General features: G+C 48.6%; 1 protein-coding gene across 4 annotated transcripts in view; it reads right to left on the bottom strand.

The window, feature by feature from the left end:
* CORO2B (coronin 2B) overlaps positions 1-15,061 on the bottom strand; it is a 147,938-nt gene that overhangs the window by 57,374 nt on the left and 75,503 nt on the right. For 3 of the 4 annotated variants that reach the window (XM_020880520.2, XM_020880519.2, XM_020880522.2), the window contains exon 2: positions 14,255-14,455. The exons of the other annotated variant lie outside the window; for it this stretch is intronic. In XM_020880520.2, the coding sequence (XP_020736179.1) occupies positions 14,255-14,455 (201 nt within the window). The remainder of the gene's footprint in view (positions 1-14,254; positions 14,456-15,061) is intronic. 4 annotated transcript variants of the gene reach the window in all.

The following is a 15,061-nucleotide window of genomic DNA, read 5'->3' as shown; positions in this document are numbered from 1 at the left end:
TAGGTCACTTGCCCAAAGCATGTGGCGAGGAAATGGTGGAGCTGGGACTTGAATTCAGACCAACCAATGCCACAGCCTTTGTGCTTCATCACTGGGTATCCGGCATCCCTGTCTGGATAGACATGAGCCTCCAAGAAAAGTCCCTCTGGTGTGGCTGCTGCCAACTGGGTGCTTTACTTGGCAGGGGTGGGGTGATGGGGATGGGATCCTGAGAGTCTGCTGCCCCAGCTGATCATCTGACACAGGGGGCACTCACTGGCTGTGCAACCTTGACCAAGTCCATTGACCTCTCTGGGCCTCAGTGTATCCATCTATAAAATGCGGAGTTCTAAGCACTGTCACCCCTACCTTCCCCCTCCTGTGTTCACTTGAGGGATGACCCACTTGGAAACCTAGCATAGGTTGCTTAGCAACTAAAATCAAGGTCTTCGCTGAATAGAATGGAAAGTGGGAAGGACAGGCTAGCATGATGCTAGCTAGTGCCACAGAGCAGTCTCTTGTCTTAAGAGGCTCAGTGCTGTGACCTATCCCACCCCATCCTATCCCTCAGTCGAGGTGACCTGACCCTTAAGAGTCTTGGGATGGGGATGGAGGTGGGGGACAGACTTGAGGAAGGCCTTCCTGAAGAGAAACCTGCCTAAGGACAGAGTCAGACCTGGAGTTTCTGGGGCTGACACTCATTGTTCTGGAAGGTACCAAAAGATGGCGGAATAGTAAGGGTCTTGGCCAAGGCCTCAGGGCCCCACCGGCCCCCAGAGAGATGCTCTGCTCCCAGTCAATCCATCTTAGTTCTACGCCCCATTCTCCTCCTGAGCACTATACCACTTCTGCTCCTGAAGGGTGGGAATCCGTGGACCCAAGAAGAGGGAGCTTCTGAAACTAGAGCCTCAGGCCTGACAGAATAGGGTGTGGGGAAGGCGGCCTTATGTGGACAGATCCCCCTGCCTGACAGAATAGGGTGTGGGGAAGGCGGCCCTATGTCGACAGATCCCCCTGCCTGCTGTGACATTCCATGGTTAGCAACACATTCCTCTGGGTCTCAAGTGTTTGGTCTCCTTGAAACTCACTGTCACCTTAACCAAGCACAAACTCCCTGGTGAAGGAAGCCCTCGTCATCACCCACAGCTTAGCAGGTGTGACTTTGGGCTCAGAAGCGGCTAAGTGCAAGGATTTCTGGGAAGGGGACAGAGGGCAAGCAGACATGTTGTGCAGAGCCAGGTGAGACACTTCTCCTTGGGGCCAAGATTTCTCCTGGCAGAACGAGGTGCTGGGTACAGTGTCCATGGAGACTGGAATCGGGGCCCTGGGGAGCTGGGCGTGGGCTATGAGGATTGTGTGGCTCAGGGCACAGAATCTTAAACTCATGCCTACACAGTGGGCCTGTGCCGCGAATCCAAGCCAACTGGATTTTAGAGCGCCTCTGTCCCAAGTTCCCAGTGCCCTTGCCCTTGCCCACCCTCACCAACCTGACGATTATTCTAAGTGGCTGCAATAATAGAAGCAGAACAGCACGGGTTTTCCTGAGCGGTGGCTGTATACTGGGCGTCACGGTAAACCTCTGCATGCCTTACATCTCATTTAGCCTGGTGGAGAGGAGGACCCCAGACAAGCAGGCAGGCTGACTTAGAGGTGCAAGAAGTACATGCTCGGGCTCAGTAGCTCAGGCGTGTCCAGTTCTTCATGACCCCGTGGGCCACGGCCCACCAGGCTCCTCTGTCCACGGGTTTCCAGGCAAGAATATTGGAGTGGCTGCCATTTCCTACTCCAGGGGATCTTGGGCCCCAAAGCAGGTGAGGCCCCTGCCCTCAGGCCCTTCCTCCAGGCACTCTCCTGGGACGTGAGTGTGTCCCTCCCCCACTCTGGGGGGCTCTGGGTGCCTCCCCTTCAGGCAGTGTGTGGAATGCTAGGAATGCTCACTGCTAGGAATGCTCAGGGGATCGTCTGGAGGCCAAAGACTAGCCTCCCCACTTGCTGACTGTGGATGCAGGAGCCCACGGGCTATTTCTGGGCCTCAGTGGACTGAGGAAGGGGAGGAGATGGGCAAAGTCCTTGACATCACCACAGCTGTTAGCTCCGGAGCACACACTCCACTCCGGGCCAGGTGATGTGCTACGTCCTGATAGAGAATCCTGGTGGCACCTGAGAAATAAATACCATTATTATCACAAACAGGAAAAGGGAGGCACAGAGAGGTTACATCCCCGGGGCTCCTAGCTAAAGGGATGGAGCTATGATTTCTAAAGGTATGTGAGTCTCCATTAGAGGGAAGATGGGGAGCAGACCAAGGTAACTGGCAAACTGGTTTTGTTAGGGGAAATACTGACTGAAACCGCCCACCCTGGCTGGGCACCCCTGTAACCATTTGTATGAGTTATTTTACCACAGGAGGTCCTGGTAAGAACATGGAACTAACAAGCCACCACCAACTGGAAGAATTCGGGAAAGGTCAAAAAGAGATATCACATGTCCTACCAACCTCCCAGGGTCCTCCTTGCTGGAATCCATCTTGGCTGAGCAATGCATGAGCCACCAGGAAGAGCCCTGAGTCAGAATGATTGGCTAGAGACAAGCCAGAAACCAATCCCATCACCATAAAACCCTAGACTGGGAGTCATGGGTCAGAGAGCTCCTCCTGGGTTCCCTTACTCTATGTCCCTTCCCAATAAAGTCTCTTGCTTGTCAGCACGTGAATCTCCTCAGACAATTCACTTCCGAGTGTTAGACAAGAGCCACTCTTGGGCCCGGGAAGGCGTTCCCCTTCCTGCAACAGTTTGGAATCGAGGGTGGTGCCTGTGGGCAGAGGGAGGACCCGTGGCTCAAGTTCACGGAGTCCTAGTGGACCAGGTCCTATTGCTTCCAGCTTCACTGACTCTGCTAGAAAAGAGAAGAATGAATCAAATGGAGGCCCTGGCCCCAAAGCAGAGGGATGGACTCTTTGACCCCTCCAGGATGCCCACCAGCCAGCCTGCATACCTAGTCCATATCCCTTCCAGAGAGAGCACCCAGTCCATTATGGAGAAATAAAATCAGGGAGCGACACTTCCACTTTTGCTGAAGAGCCTGCCTTCACTTTTCTCAAAAATAAGCAGTCGTTCTTCCAAAAAAGGGAAAAACACCAAGCAAGGCTGTCAATCTCAGGCCTCAGACAAATGCAGTGAAGTTGAGGCTTCTCTTTCTCCCCCTTTCCCCCAAGTCACTTACTGTACACGCGGGCTGTCACAGGCTTTGAGATGCAAATTGCATCAAGCAGAAGGCAGCCTGAAGAACAAAGAACGATTGGAGAAAGATCTGAAAGATGGATCCGGAAAAGGTTCTCTTAATTCTTCGGGAGAGGGGAGACCTCTCCACAGAGGGGAGTGGGGATGAAGATTTGGGACTTTTTCATGGGAGAGAGAAGGATTGAGAAGTCCAGGGCTGACAATGGGGAGTGATGGGGAGGGACTGTTATAGAAATCATGCAAACCGAGGCTCTGGGTGGGTAAAAAAAGTCTGCTCTGATTCCAGTCCTCGGCACTGACTCCTTCTTTTAATATCAGGCATCACACATATTACACACTTTGACTCATGGAGCTAACCTGTCTGCCAACATTCAGGTTTGATTTCAGAGCAGTTGGGTTGGGCAATACTGCTGCAAGGGCTTGAAGGGGAGGATGCAGCCCTCTCCAGCCTGGGAAGCCCCTGCAGGGCACCACATGGTCTTTTGGGGCTCGGAGGTGAGGGGCTCCCAGGACCAGCAAAGAGAAAACCCCAGCTGGGAGATGTGGCATGGTGCCTCTGGGACCGAGCCTCAGGTCAGACCCATGCCCACTTGCTGAGCACCTACTGTGTGCAGGCCCTGTACACATCAGACATCTCCCTGCCTCAGGGGCTCTCAGCCTAATCAAGGTGGCGAGCTGGACCGCAAACGCCATGCAGATGGAGATTGGTCTTATTTACAGTGGCATCCCCAATTCTAGAACTGTGACCGAAACAACAGGTACTCAATAAACATTTACAAGATGGACGGGTGAGTAAGTGGGTTGGCGGGTCTGTGGGTGAGTGTATAGGTGAATGGTTGAATGAATGAAGAGATAGGTGACTAGATGGATGGATGAATGGATGCATGGATGGACAGATGGATGGACTAACCACGTAGAAAAGAAGGAAGCATATAGACAGTACTCTAAGCAATAGACACAAAGCACCTTGGATGGGTACTGGGATGGGGAAAGGTTCATGGAGCTGGCCTCATTGGAATTGGTCCTTGAGAGGTGAGAAGGAACAGTGCCTACCAGCACACAAATGAGGACATATTTGCATGAAAGAAGGGAACGGAATGTGAGAGCTAAATTGAACTCTAGAGATCATGTGGTCCAACCCCATCGCTTTGCAGAAAGGAAAACTAGGGCACAGAAAGGTGAAGTGACTCACCTAAGGTCACTCGGCAACTAGTGGCATGGCGGAGATTCAAGCAAGGTCTGCTTGTCCAGAGTCTGACGTCTCAGCCCTGTCCTATGCCACTCTCTTACTCCAGGGCTCTGCTCTCCTCACTGAGGTGCCTGTGGATTTGTGCTGCTGCTTCTGCCCCAGCCCACCTCCACCACCCATCCCCGCAGGGCTGGGGAGACCCGGAGCAACTGTCCAGCCTTGGTTAGACCTCCACCCTTGAATAGCAGAGACAGGAGAAGAAGCAAGCGGAAGCCACACTGACGAGGTTGGGGAAGGACAATGCAGCACCCTGTCCCAAGATCCAGGGGGAAATGTTCCACCACCAGATTGTGGAGACTAAGCAGACATGAGGGGGAAAGTGGAGGCCACAAGGCTTACACAGGAGATAGGAGTGACCCCTATCTGGAGACCAAATGCAGCATCCCAATCCCAGACTTCAGTTATTTGCATTATACACAGCTAAATCCGAACATAAATGAACCAGGGATTCCAGTTTCTGGAGAATGCAATTTTTTTTTTTAAGAATAAACATTTTATTTTTAATTTGATAACTCTATAGCCACGTCTATTTAAATCAATAGCTTTAAATTTGCTTTTATCTATTTATTTTTTTCATTTATTTATATTAGTTGGAGGCTAATTACTTTACAATATTGTAGTGATTTTTGCCATACATTGATATGAATCAGCCATGGATTTACATGTGTTTCCCATCCTGAACCCCACTCCCACCTCCCTCCCCATCCCATCCCTCTGGGTCATTCCAGTGCACCAGCCCTGAGCACTCGTCTCATGCATCAAACCTGGACTGGTGATCTGTTTCACAATTCATAATATACATGTTTCAATGCTATTCTCTCAGATCATCCCACCCTCGCCTTCTCCCACAGAGTCCAAAAGTCTGTTCTATACATCTGTGTCTCTTTTTCTGTCTTGCATATAGGGTTCTCATTACCATCTTTCTAAATTCCATATATATGCGTTAGTATACTGTATTGGTGTTTTTCTTTCTGACTTACTTCACTCTGTATGATGGGCTCCAGTTTCATCCACCTCATTAGAACTGATTCAAATGAATTATTTTTAATGGCTGAGTAATATTCCATTGTGTATATGTACCACAGCTTTCTTATCCATTCGTCTGCTGATGGGCATCTAGGTTGCTTCCATGTCCTGGCTATTATAAACAGTGCTGCGATGAACATTGGGGTGCACGTGTCTCTTTCAGATCTGGTTTCCTCGGTGTGTATGGAGAATGCAATTAATGTCCATCATATTGAACTGCCAGCAGGATGAACAGTTAGGATGAACCTGTTCAATAGGGGCTTCCCTGGTGGTCCAGTGGTTAAGAATCTGCCTGCCAATGCAGGAGACACGAATTCAATCCTTGGTCTGGGAAGCAGGATCCCACATGCCATGGGGCAATTAAGCTTGTGTGCCACAATTACTGAGTCCAAGCTCAAGAGCCCATGAGCTGCAACCACTGAACCTGTGTGCCACAGCTACTGAAGCCCACACGCCCTAGAGCCCATGCTCCACAAGAGAAGCCACTGTAAATGGAAGTCTGCACACTGCAGCTAGAGAGTTGCTCCCACTTGCCACAACTAGAGAAAGCCTGGGCACAGCAATGAAAATTCAGCACAGCCAAAAATAAATAAATACATAGATAAAAATAGCTCCCTCCGGAGTTGGTTCCTTGAGCAAGACATGGGTAGGACTCTCTCAGAGACCTCCAACCCACTGGTCCACCAATGAGATGCCCCTTGGACATTAAAGACAAGGCCCGATGCTACTTGGGTCTCCAGTGCCAGGCATGGGGCTGGGTGCCCAGGGCACGCCCCATGACTGAAGGAGCGGTGCTCTCCTGTGTGGTCCTCTGCTCCAGCATGCCTCCCCCACCTCTCTTTGCTGACCGAGATTGTTGTTTCTGTTCCTCAGAGACAAAGCTTCCCTACTTTCTAGCAAATACCTGTTCTCATGGCTTCCAGAAAAGATGGACACATGAGGTGTCAGTATATCACAGGAGTTTACAAAGTACTGGCTGAATTAATGTTCAACGTTGAATTAATTCATAATGTTCATTCATTAACTCATAATTCATTAATTCATAATGTTCAATGAATGTCCAACTCCACTTGGATGTGTGGAGATGTTCAAATGATGGTAATAATAATACAAGACACCTCTAGACACATGCCTCTTCCGAGTCCTCTTACAGAGGTGGGCCGGCATGTGGCCAGGGGAGCCCTGGTTTTAAATTCTGCCACTCGTGTGCTGTACAAGTCTCCAAGAAGTCTCTTGACTTCTCCAAGGTTCTGTTTCATCATCTGTAAAATGAGATGAACAACTGTGCTTTCATCATAGGGCTGGAGATGAGATTCAAAAACAGCTGGTATGTGAGACCTCCAAAAGCTCCCCAGAGCAAAGCACTGCTGGGCTGTAAGGAGAACCCAGACCCCTGATGTCCAGGCCAGGTTTCCTTCCTTTCTGCCATGTACCAAGTGGGTAGCAGGTAGCTGGCTAATGCTTAGGTGTGCCAGGCCCGGCTTCCAGCTTCAGCCTGGATGTGGAGGCGGCAGGTGGGCAGCCCTGGTGGAGTACGACAGGAAAGGGGTGGTGTACCTGGGGAGGCCCAAGCAGTTAATCAGGCCTCTGGGCACCGTGCCTGCTCTCTGGAATATTCATAAGGCCACTCCAGCTGTGCCAGGCAATCAGGGTGCTGATTGCTCCCCCATCTGCAGCTTAACATTCCACTCCAGAGAGGACAGAGCTGGTGGCTGAATGTTAACCAGAGGAAAAACCGGCCTTCACAGCAGCCACCTGAACATGAGCCCGGCAAAGACAAATCCACCCTTTCAGATCTGCCAGCTCGGCCAGAACTTACCCGTCCACCAGCGTCATGGGCAGTGGAAAGAGTTTCAGGTTCAGAAATAAGTGGGCTGGTTTCTGGTCTGGTTCAGTAGCCTCAGTTTCCCCAACTGTAAAATGGGGATGGTTCTACCACCCCCCCTAAACTCAACATTCAAAGAACTAAGATCAGGGCATCCAGTCCCACCACTTCATGGCAAATAGATGGGGAAAAAATGGAAACAGTGACTTTATTTTCTTGGGCTCCAAAATCACTGACTGCAGCCATGAAATTAAAAGATGCCTTCTCCTTGGAAGAAAAGCTATGACAAACCTAGACAGTGTATTAAAAAGCAGACATTACTCTGCCATCAAAGGTCTGTCTAGTCAAAGCTATGGTTTTTCCAGTAGTCATGTATGGATGTGAAGGCTGAACCATAAAGAAAGCTGAGTGCCGATGCTTTTGAATTGATGCTTTTGAAAGATGGTGTTAGAGAAGACTCTTGAGAGTCCCTTGGACTGCAAGGAGATCAAACCAGTCAATCCTCAAGGAAATCAGTCCTGAATATTCATTGCAAGCACTGATGCTGAAGCTGAACCTTCAATACTTTGGCCACTTGATGTGAAGAGCTGACTCATTGGAAAAGACCCTGATGCTGGGAAAGATTGAGGGCAGGAGGAGATGGGGGAGATAGAGGGTGAGATGGTTGGATGGCATCACTGATTCTACTGATATGAGTTTGAGCAAACTCCAGGAGATAGTGAAGGATGGGAAAGCCTGGCGTGCTACAGTCCACGGGGTTGAAAAGAGTTGGACATGACACAGCCACTGAACAACAACTGCCACCTGACCCCCAAGAGGGTTGATTAAGGCAGAGTTTGTTGGATTGGAGTGCTAGACAAAGGCAAGCCATCCTCACAGTTTGTGATTGTTGCGGGCACACTTCCTCCCTGGGGGAAAGCTTGTCATCACAAATACTGAAGTCTCAGCAAGCTGGCTTGGGGGTAAACTGAGGAAGGAAGAGAAGCTTCTGGAAGAGTCGGCCTCAGGCTTGGCCTCAGGGCAGGTGCCAATCTTGTTATTCTCATCTGCCCCAGACCTCTCAGAGAAGCAAGAAAAGAATGGGAAGGGCATTTGACAGTAGATGGCCAAAAACTCAGAAAAGAACTACAAAAGCAGACAGTGGCCTTCTGCGTGCTCAGGAAAACAGTCTGGAGCCACGCAGGGCAGGGACAAGAGTGTGCCGCTGTTGAGTTCACAGCGCATGAGTAACGTCCAAGCAACGATTAGGACTCGCCAAGAAACGGCCGGAATCTTTCCTGTGTTTCTGTTGAATAATACAGGAAACTGTTTTCAGAGAGATTTCTATCTAAACCAAGAAAATAAAAAACTGGAGCTAAAATAATAGAATCTTCTTCCTAGAAAACCGACCAATGAGGAACAGGTCATCCCTCCTACTGGCAGATCAGGAAGGGGTTATGAACTGGGCATTATTGTTATTGCTGTTTGTTAGGCCCTGTCCTCCCCACTCTCCCAAGTCCACAGGGGAAGGAGACTGACAGCTTTGACCCAGGCTGCTGGGGAAGGCAGGCCCCTCTCTGGGCTCAGGACTCTGTTTCATAGAGTCTCAGACATCAGAGTCCTGCCTGGGACTAAACCAACTGCTCAGACCCAGGATCTGCCTTGCCCCCACCCTTCAGCACATTACTCTCACTCAGGGTACTTCCTATTAGCGTTCGCTCCAGCCAGTTCAGAAGCACATGTTACTTTGGGGGGAAACGCTTGACAAAATACATAAAGGAAGGGATGACCTAAGTCCCAACTCTGAGCTGTTTGTCTTCTGAAACCTCAGGGCTCCCTTCTTTACATCAACCAATTGTTTTTAATTTCTTTCTTTCCCCCTAAAGTACGAAACATTGTGTTCATCTAAAATAAATTTAGAAGATATAGTTAAGGAAAAAGAAAAAAAATGAAAGAGCCAAGGAGCCATCATGAGCCACTCATGAATCCAGTACACAGAAATGATCACTTTTAAACCCGTAGGTGTGTATAGAAAGTGAAGTCGCTCAATTGTGTCTGACTCTTTGCAACCCCATGGACTGTAGCCTGCCAGGCTCCTCCGTCCATGGGATACTCCAGTATTCTTGCCTGGAATATGAGCAAGATCACGCCTGGGATCTTCCCGACTGAGGAATTGAACCAGGATCTCCCACATTGCAGGCAGACTCTTCACTATCTGAACCACCAGAGAAGCTTAAAAAAGTGAAAGTAGCTCAGTTGTGTCCGACACTTTGCAACCTCATGGACTGTAGCCCGCTAGGCTCCTCTGTCCATGGAATTCTTCAGCCCAGAATACTGGAGTGGGTAGGCATTCTCTTCTTCAGGGGATCTTCCCAACCTGGAGATCAAACCCAGGTCTCTGCATTTCAGGCAGATTCTTTACCATCTGAGCCACCAGGGAAGCCCATATATTTTCCCAGTCTTTTCCAAAAAGGTGGATGGCTACATAGATATAATTTAATGGGATTAATTAGATTTTACCTTTTTCCCCCAGCTAACAGTAGGTGAAAAAATTTTCTTATTAAATATTCCACTGCATTGGTGGTTCTTGAAGTGTGGTCTGGGGACCCCTGGGGATCCCCAAGACTTTTTCAGGGAGTCTGTTGGGTAAAAACTATTTTCATAATAGAAGACATTATTTGCCTTTTCATTCTTGTTCTCTCAGGAGTATACAGTGAAGTTTTCCAGAGGTGTATGATGTTTGATATATCAGCAGGCTGAATGTAGAAGCAGATATGCAAATTCAGCCATCTTTTATTAAGTCAGATTAAAGAGATTTGCAAAAGTGTAGAACAATGTAATTCTCAATTTTTTTGAAAATATAACAATTTTTCATAAAATACAGTTTTTTTGTGAGGATGTGAAATGGGTTTATTATTAGGCAAATAACAAATGCATATTTTTGAAATTCATTCATTTTTATTTTGAATATGCAAAATATATTTTTTAAAGTTTTATTTATATACTCATCATTTATTTTTGGCTGTACTGGGTCTTCGTTGCTGCGGGCTTTCTCTAGTTACGGCGAGCAGGGGCTACTCTCCACTTGTGGTGTGCAGGCTTCTCATTGCAGTGGCTTCTCTTGTGACCGAGCACGGGCTCTAGGTGTTTGGGCTTCAGTCGCTGCGGCACATGGGTTCAGTAGCTGCAGCTCATGAGCTCTAGGGCACAGGTTTAATAGTTGTGGCACACGGGCTTAGTCGCTCTGAGGAATGTGGGATCTTCCTGGACCAGGGATTGAACCCATGTCTCCTGCAGTGGCAGGTGGATTCTTTATCATCAGGGAAGCCCCCTGAATATGCTAAATATTAATAGGCATATAGCGATACAAGCAAAAGCTCTTTGGGGTCCTCGATAATGTTTAATGTTTAAGCGCATAAAGTGATTCTGGAGCTGAACACTTGAGAACAACTACCCTACATCAGCACCTTTGTGACTGTATAGCACCCCTTTGTGTGGATGGCCCCGAATTTGCTCACTCATTTCTTTATTGATGGATCTGCAGGTTGCTTCCAATGCTCACTGTTATAAAAGTGCCACACAAAGCCTTGAGTACCTGGGACTTCTCTGGCAGTCCAGTGGTTAAGACTCTGTGCTTCTACAGTAGCGGCAGGGGTTCAACCCTGGTGGGAGAACTAAGGTCTCACATAGCACATGCCATGTGCAGTGTGGCCCAAAAACCCCACTACCACCAACAGCAAGCAAATGGCAGCCCACTCAAGTACTCTTGCTCCCATAGACAGATGGAGCCTGGCAGGCTACAGTCCCTGGGCTCGCAAGGGTTGGACACGACTGAGTGACTAAACAAACAAGCCAAAAAACCACCACCACCAAACAGACAAAAAACTCCAACACCACCCCCCTTCAAAAAACAGATCGAGTACCTACATAGCGTGAAAACTTCCTGAAATGAAACAAAACAAGAGAAACCAACTGGAAGACTAAGCCATCACTGTTAGTCTATTACTAAATTAAACAAAATGTATCACAGGATATGAACAAATAAAGCTGAAAAATTATGTGTACACTGAATATACATGTATGTGTACAGGTACATATGTTTCCAAAGAGAGAAACTTATGCTCTATAAAGAGCCCTTTCTCCCCTTGGTGTCCATGAAGTGTTTATAGAAGCTGACCATATTCTAGAGCAGAGTTACAGACAACATGAAAGGCTTGGGTACCATTACAATAATGGAGAGGAGTTTAGAAACTTCTAAGCAGTTTGAGAGGGAAATTTTATTCCTCTAGAAAATAATTTAAAAAAATGATACTTGCAAAAAAATGAGTACAAAAATGCCGTAAACTTTAAAAAATATATATGCTTGAGAATATTTCTGTAGAATACATTCCTAGAAGTGGAATCACTGGGCCAATGGACACCACACATCTTTAAATGTTACTAGATATTGCCAAGTTATCTCTGTTTACACCTCACCAAGAGTAAGATGTTAGTCCATCAAATACTCAGAGCATATTTGAGTGCCTGCCCTCACATCTTTGGCAACATCAAAGATTATGACTCTTTTAAATCTTTTTCTACTTCAGTTCATTTCAGTTCAATTCAGTCGCTCAGTCGTGTCCGACTCTTTGCGACCCCATGAATCGCAGCATGCCAGGCCTCCCTGTCCATCACCAACTCCTGGAGTCTACCCAAACCCATGCCCATCGAGTTGGTGATGCCATCCAGCCATCTCATCCTCTGTCGTCCCCTTCCTCCTGCCCCCAGTCCCTCCCAGCATCAGGGTCTTTTCCAATGAGTCAACTCTTCGCATGAGGTGGCCAAAGTATTGGAGTTTCAGCTTCAGCATCAGTCCTTCCAGTGAACACCCTGGACTGATCTCCTTTAGAATGGACTGGTTGGATCTCCTTGCAGTCCAAGGAACTCTCAAGAGTCTTCTCCAACACCATAGTTCAAAAGCATCAATTTTTTGGCACTCAACTTTCTTTATAGTCCAACTCTCACATCCATCCATGACCATTGGAAAAACCATAGCCTTGACCAGACTTTTTCTACTTAGTAGGCTAAAAAATATATTCTGTCTTCTATAAATTATTTATTCACAGCCTTTGCCCAGTTTCTATTGGGTCCTCTTATTGATTTTTCTTAACTCTTTATATATATATATATATCCTGGACGTGCAACTTTTGTCTGTTATACATTGCAAATATTGTACTCAATTATGTTGCCTGCCTTTTAATTTTGCTTACATGTCTCACTAGAGTACAAAAATTACCTTTAAAAATATTATTATAAATTTATTCTAATCTACTAATCATTTCCTTTATGGTTTTATGGATTCTTAACTAGCTTAGGAAGCCTTTCCCTGTTTTATGATTTTAAAAATACTCTCCATTTCCCTCTAATACCCTAGGAGCTTTTCTCTTTCTTTTTTAATGTTTAGATTTTCAATCCATCTGGAATTAATTTTTGTTTTGTTATGGTGTGAGGCATTGACTGTTGACCTTTGCAACCCATGTAGTGGAGTATGGCAGGGTGTCAGCAATGGACTTGAGCCCCAGTAAGAACCAGCCCATGCGTTTTTAGGGACCTGCAAGCCTGCCTACTGCAGCTGGAGGTGAGCTGGTCCCTGTGTGGACAAAGATCTGAGCCCATCTGGTTCTGGGGGGCGCGACATTTCAGAATCCTTCCTAATGGGCTAGAGCTGCTGTGGGCATCTGCAAAGTTGACAGGGAGAGCTGATAACGTTTCCAAGAAAGTACCAGAACATCTTTACCAGGGTGTTTGGTTCTCAGAGAGCTTTCTGCCCATCACCCTCTCAATGCCAACATCACTATGGAAGCGAAAGGGGATTTAAGAGGTCCACTTTGCCATTACAGGAAAATAAGGTGCAGAGAGGTTAAGTGACACACCCAAGGTCACACTCCTGGTGAGTGACAGACCGACCAGAACCTAGACGTCCTGCCTCCAAGGCCACAGCTCCTCGGCCGGCTCCGCGCACCAGGCTCCGCGCACCAGGCTCCGTCACCGTCACTGCGGCTTCCCTCTTCCGTGGAAGGGAGGGTCTGGCCTGAGGCTTTCCCGAATCTGAGCCCCCACCACTATGGGCAGGTGAGACTGGAAAAACCCATCCTCCACCACCAGCTGACAGAGGCTTTCCGGTCCCAAGGCTTCCTTGGGAGGGCACGCACCTCCTCCTCTCCCCAAGCATTTGGCGGAGGATGGGAGAGAGGAGATGAGTCAGGCTGCGGAGGGAGAGCTCAGCCATAAACAAGCGGGACTGACAGCCAGCGTTTTCCCCGAGGCACGTGACCTCCCACGGGCCTCCGGGGACTCCGCCTGAATGGCAGAGCTTCAAAATTTCATGATTGAGGCTCTGCAGATTGAATTTGCTAGATTCACGAAGGCGGCCACAGAAGGGAAGAAGCTTTTAGAGAGGAGGTAGGGGATGAGAGAGAAGGTAAATTATTTCTAGTCCCTCAGTGAAGAGCTTGAAATGTTGTTTTTAATGGGTGTGTCACTTTTGCAGATGCCCGCCTGGTGTGGTTATGCTGGATCTTTAGCCCCTCCAGCTCCAGAACTAAAGGACACTCGGGAAGGACAATTATAGAGCTGGATCTAGCCTGGAGATCAGATGATCCAATCTCTCTGGGTTAGTGGGAAGCCTGGGAACCCCAAAGCAAGTGACTTGTCCAAGTTGGGGGGCTCTGGGAACAGATCTCAGTCCGCCTAGAGAAACGTGTTCTCTCCTGGATGTTCCTCAGGTCCCCCAGCTGCACCTGTTCCGGTGACTCTTGGGGAGAACTTTGGGGAAAGTATAGCCACTGGACACATGATGAAAAAGTAAAAGATGAGGCGCAGGGAGACATAGGGCATCAGGCCCAAGAATGACCAAGTGGGGTTTCTCTCCGCCCTGGGGTGGCAGCCAGGCCTAAGGAGGTGCGGGGGGCGCCTACCTGTTCCAGGGGGATGACGAGGAAGGAGCCACCCCCCGCGCTCTCGGTGACGATGGCCAGGAAGCGGGCGTTGACGGCACAGAAATGGTTATCGTGCACATTCTTGGTGATGGGGATGCCGTCAAAGCAATGCTCCCGGTTGGCCACCTTCCCGTAGACGTTCCGGAACTTGGAGCTGCGATACTGCGGACGCCAGGACATCTGTGAGAGGCCAGGAGAGACAAGGGTCAGGCCAGACTGTCCCTGAGGAGCTGAGCTGGGCACGGGCGGGAGGGAAGCTGCTCTCAGGAATTTAGGAGGTGAGGAAAGCCCGGTGCCTGCCCTCGGGTGGCAGAAGGGAAGGGACCTCCAAGAATCGGACGCCGAGCCCTGTGCTGGAGGACTTTCAATAAAGTCCCACAAGAGCAAGGCTGGCACAAGGGCACTCACCCATTTCTTTGTTCAGTATACCCGCCCACAGCACCTTTCAGAAAGGATGGGGGAGCCTTTCACTTCCAAGGGATGTGCCATGTGATACAGCCGACCATCCATCCAAAACATGTCTGGGCTGCCTCTTGCGTGTCAGAAACTGTGCTTAATTTAGTATGGGACGTGCAGACAGGAGGCTGGGTGTTCACAGAGACAGAGAACACTTCTGATGATGAGGGGTGGGGAGGAAGACGGCCCCTCTGTGTGCAACAAGGCAAATGACCCTCCTCTGATTGTCTTTAGGGCTTCTAACCCACAAGTACACCCCAGAAATCTCAGTCCTATACATCATCATCAGGCCCAGAGAGGTTAAGTGACTTGTCCAAAGCCACACAGCTA

This window comes from Odocoileus virginianus, chromosome 6, assembly GCF_023699985.2.
Source record: "Odocoileus virginianus isolate 20LAN1187 ecotype Illinois chromosome 6, Ovbor_1.2, whole genome shotgun sequence".
Classification (NCBI taxonomy): Eukaryota; Metazoa; Chordata; class Mammalia; order Artiodactyla; family Cervidae; genus Odocoileus; species Odocoileus virginianus.
This window is presented reverse-complemented; position numbering and strand designations above follow the sequence as displayed.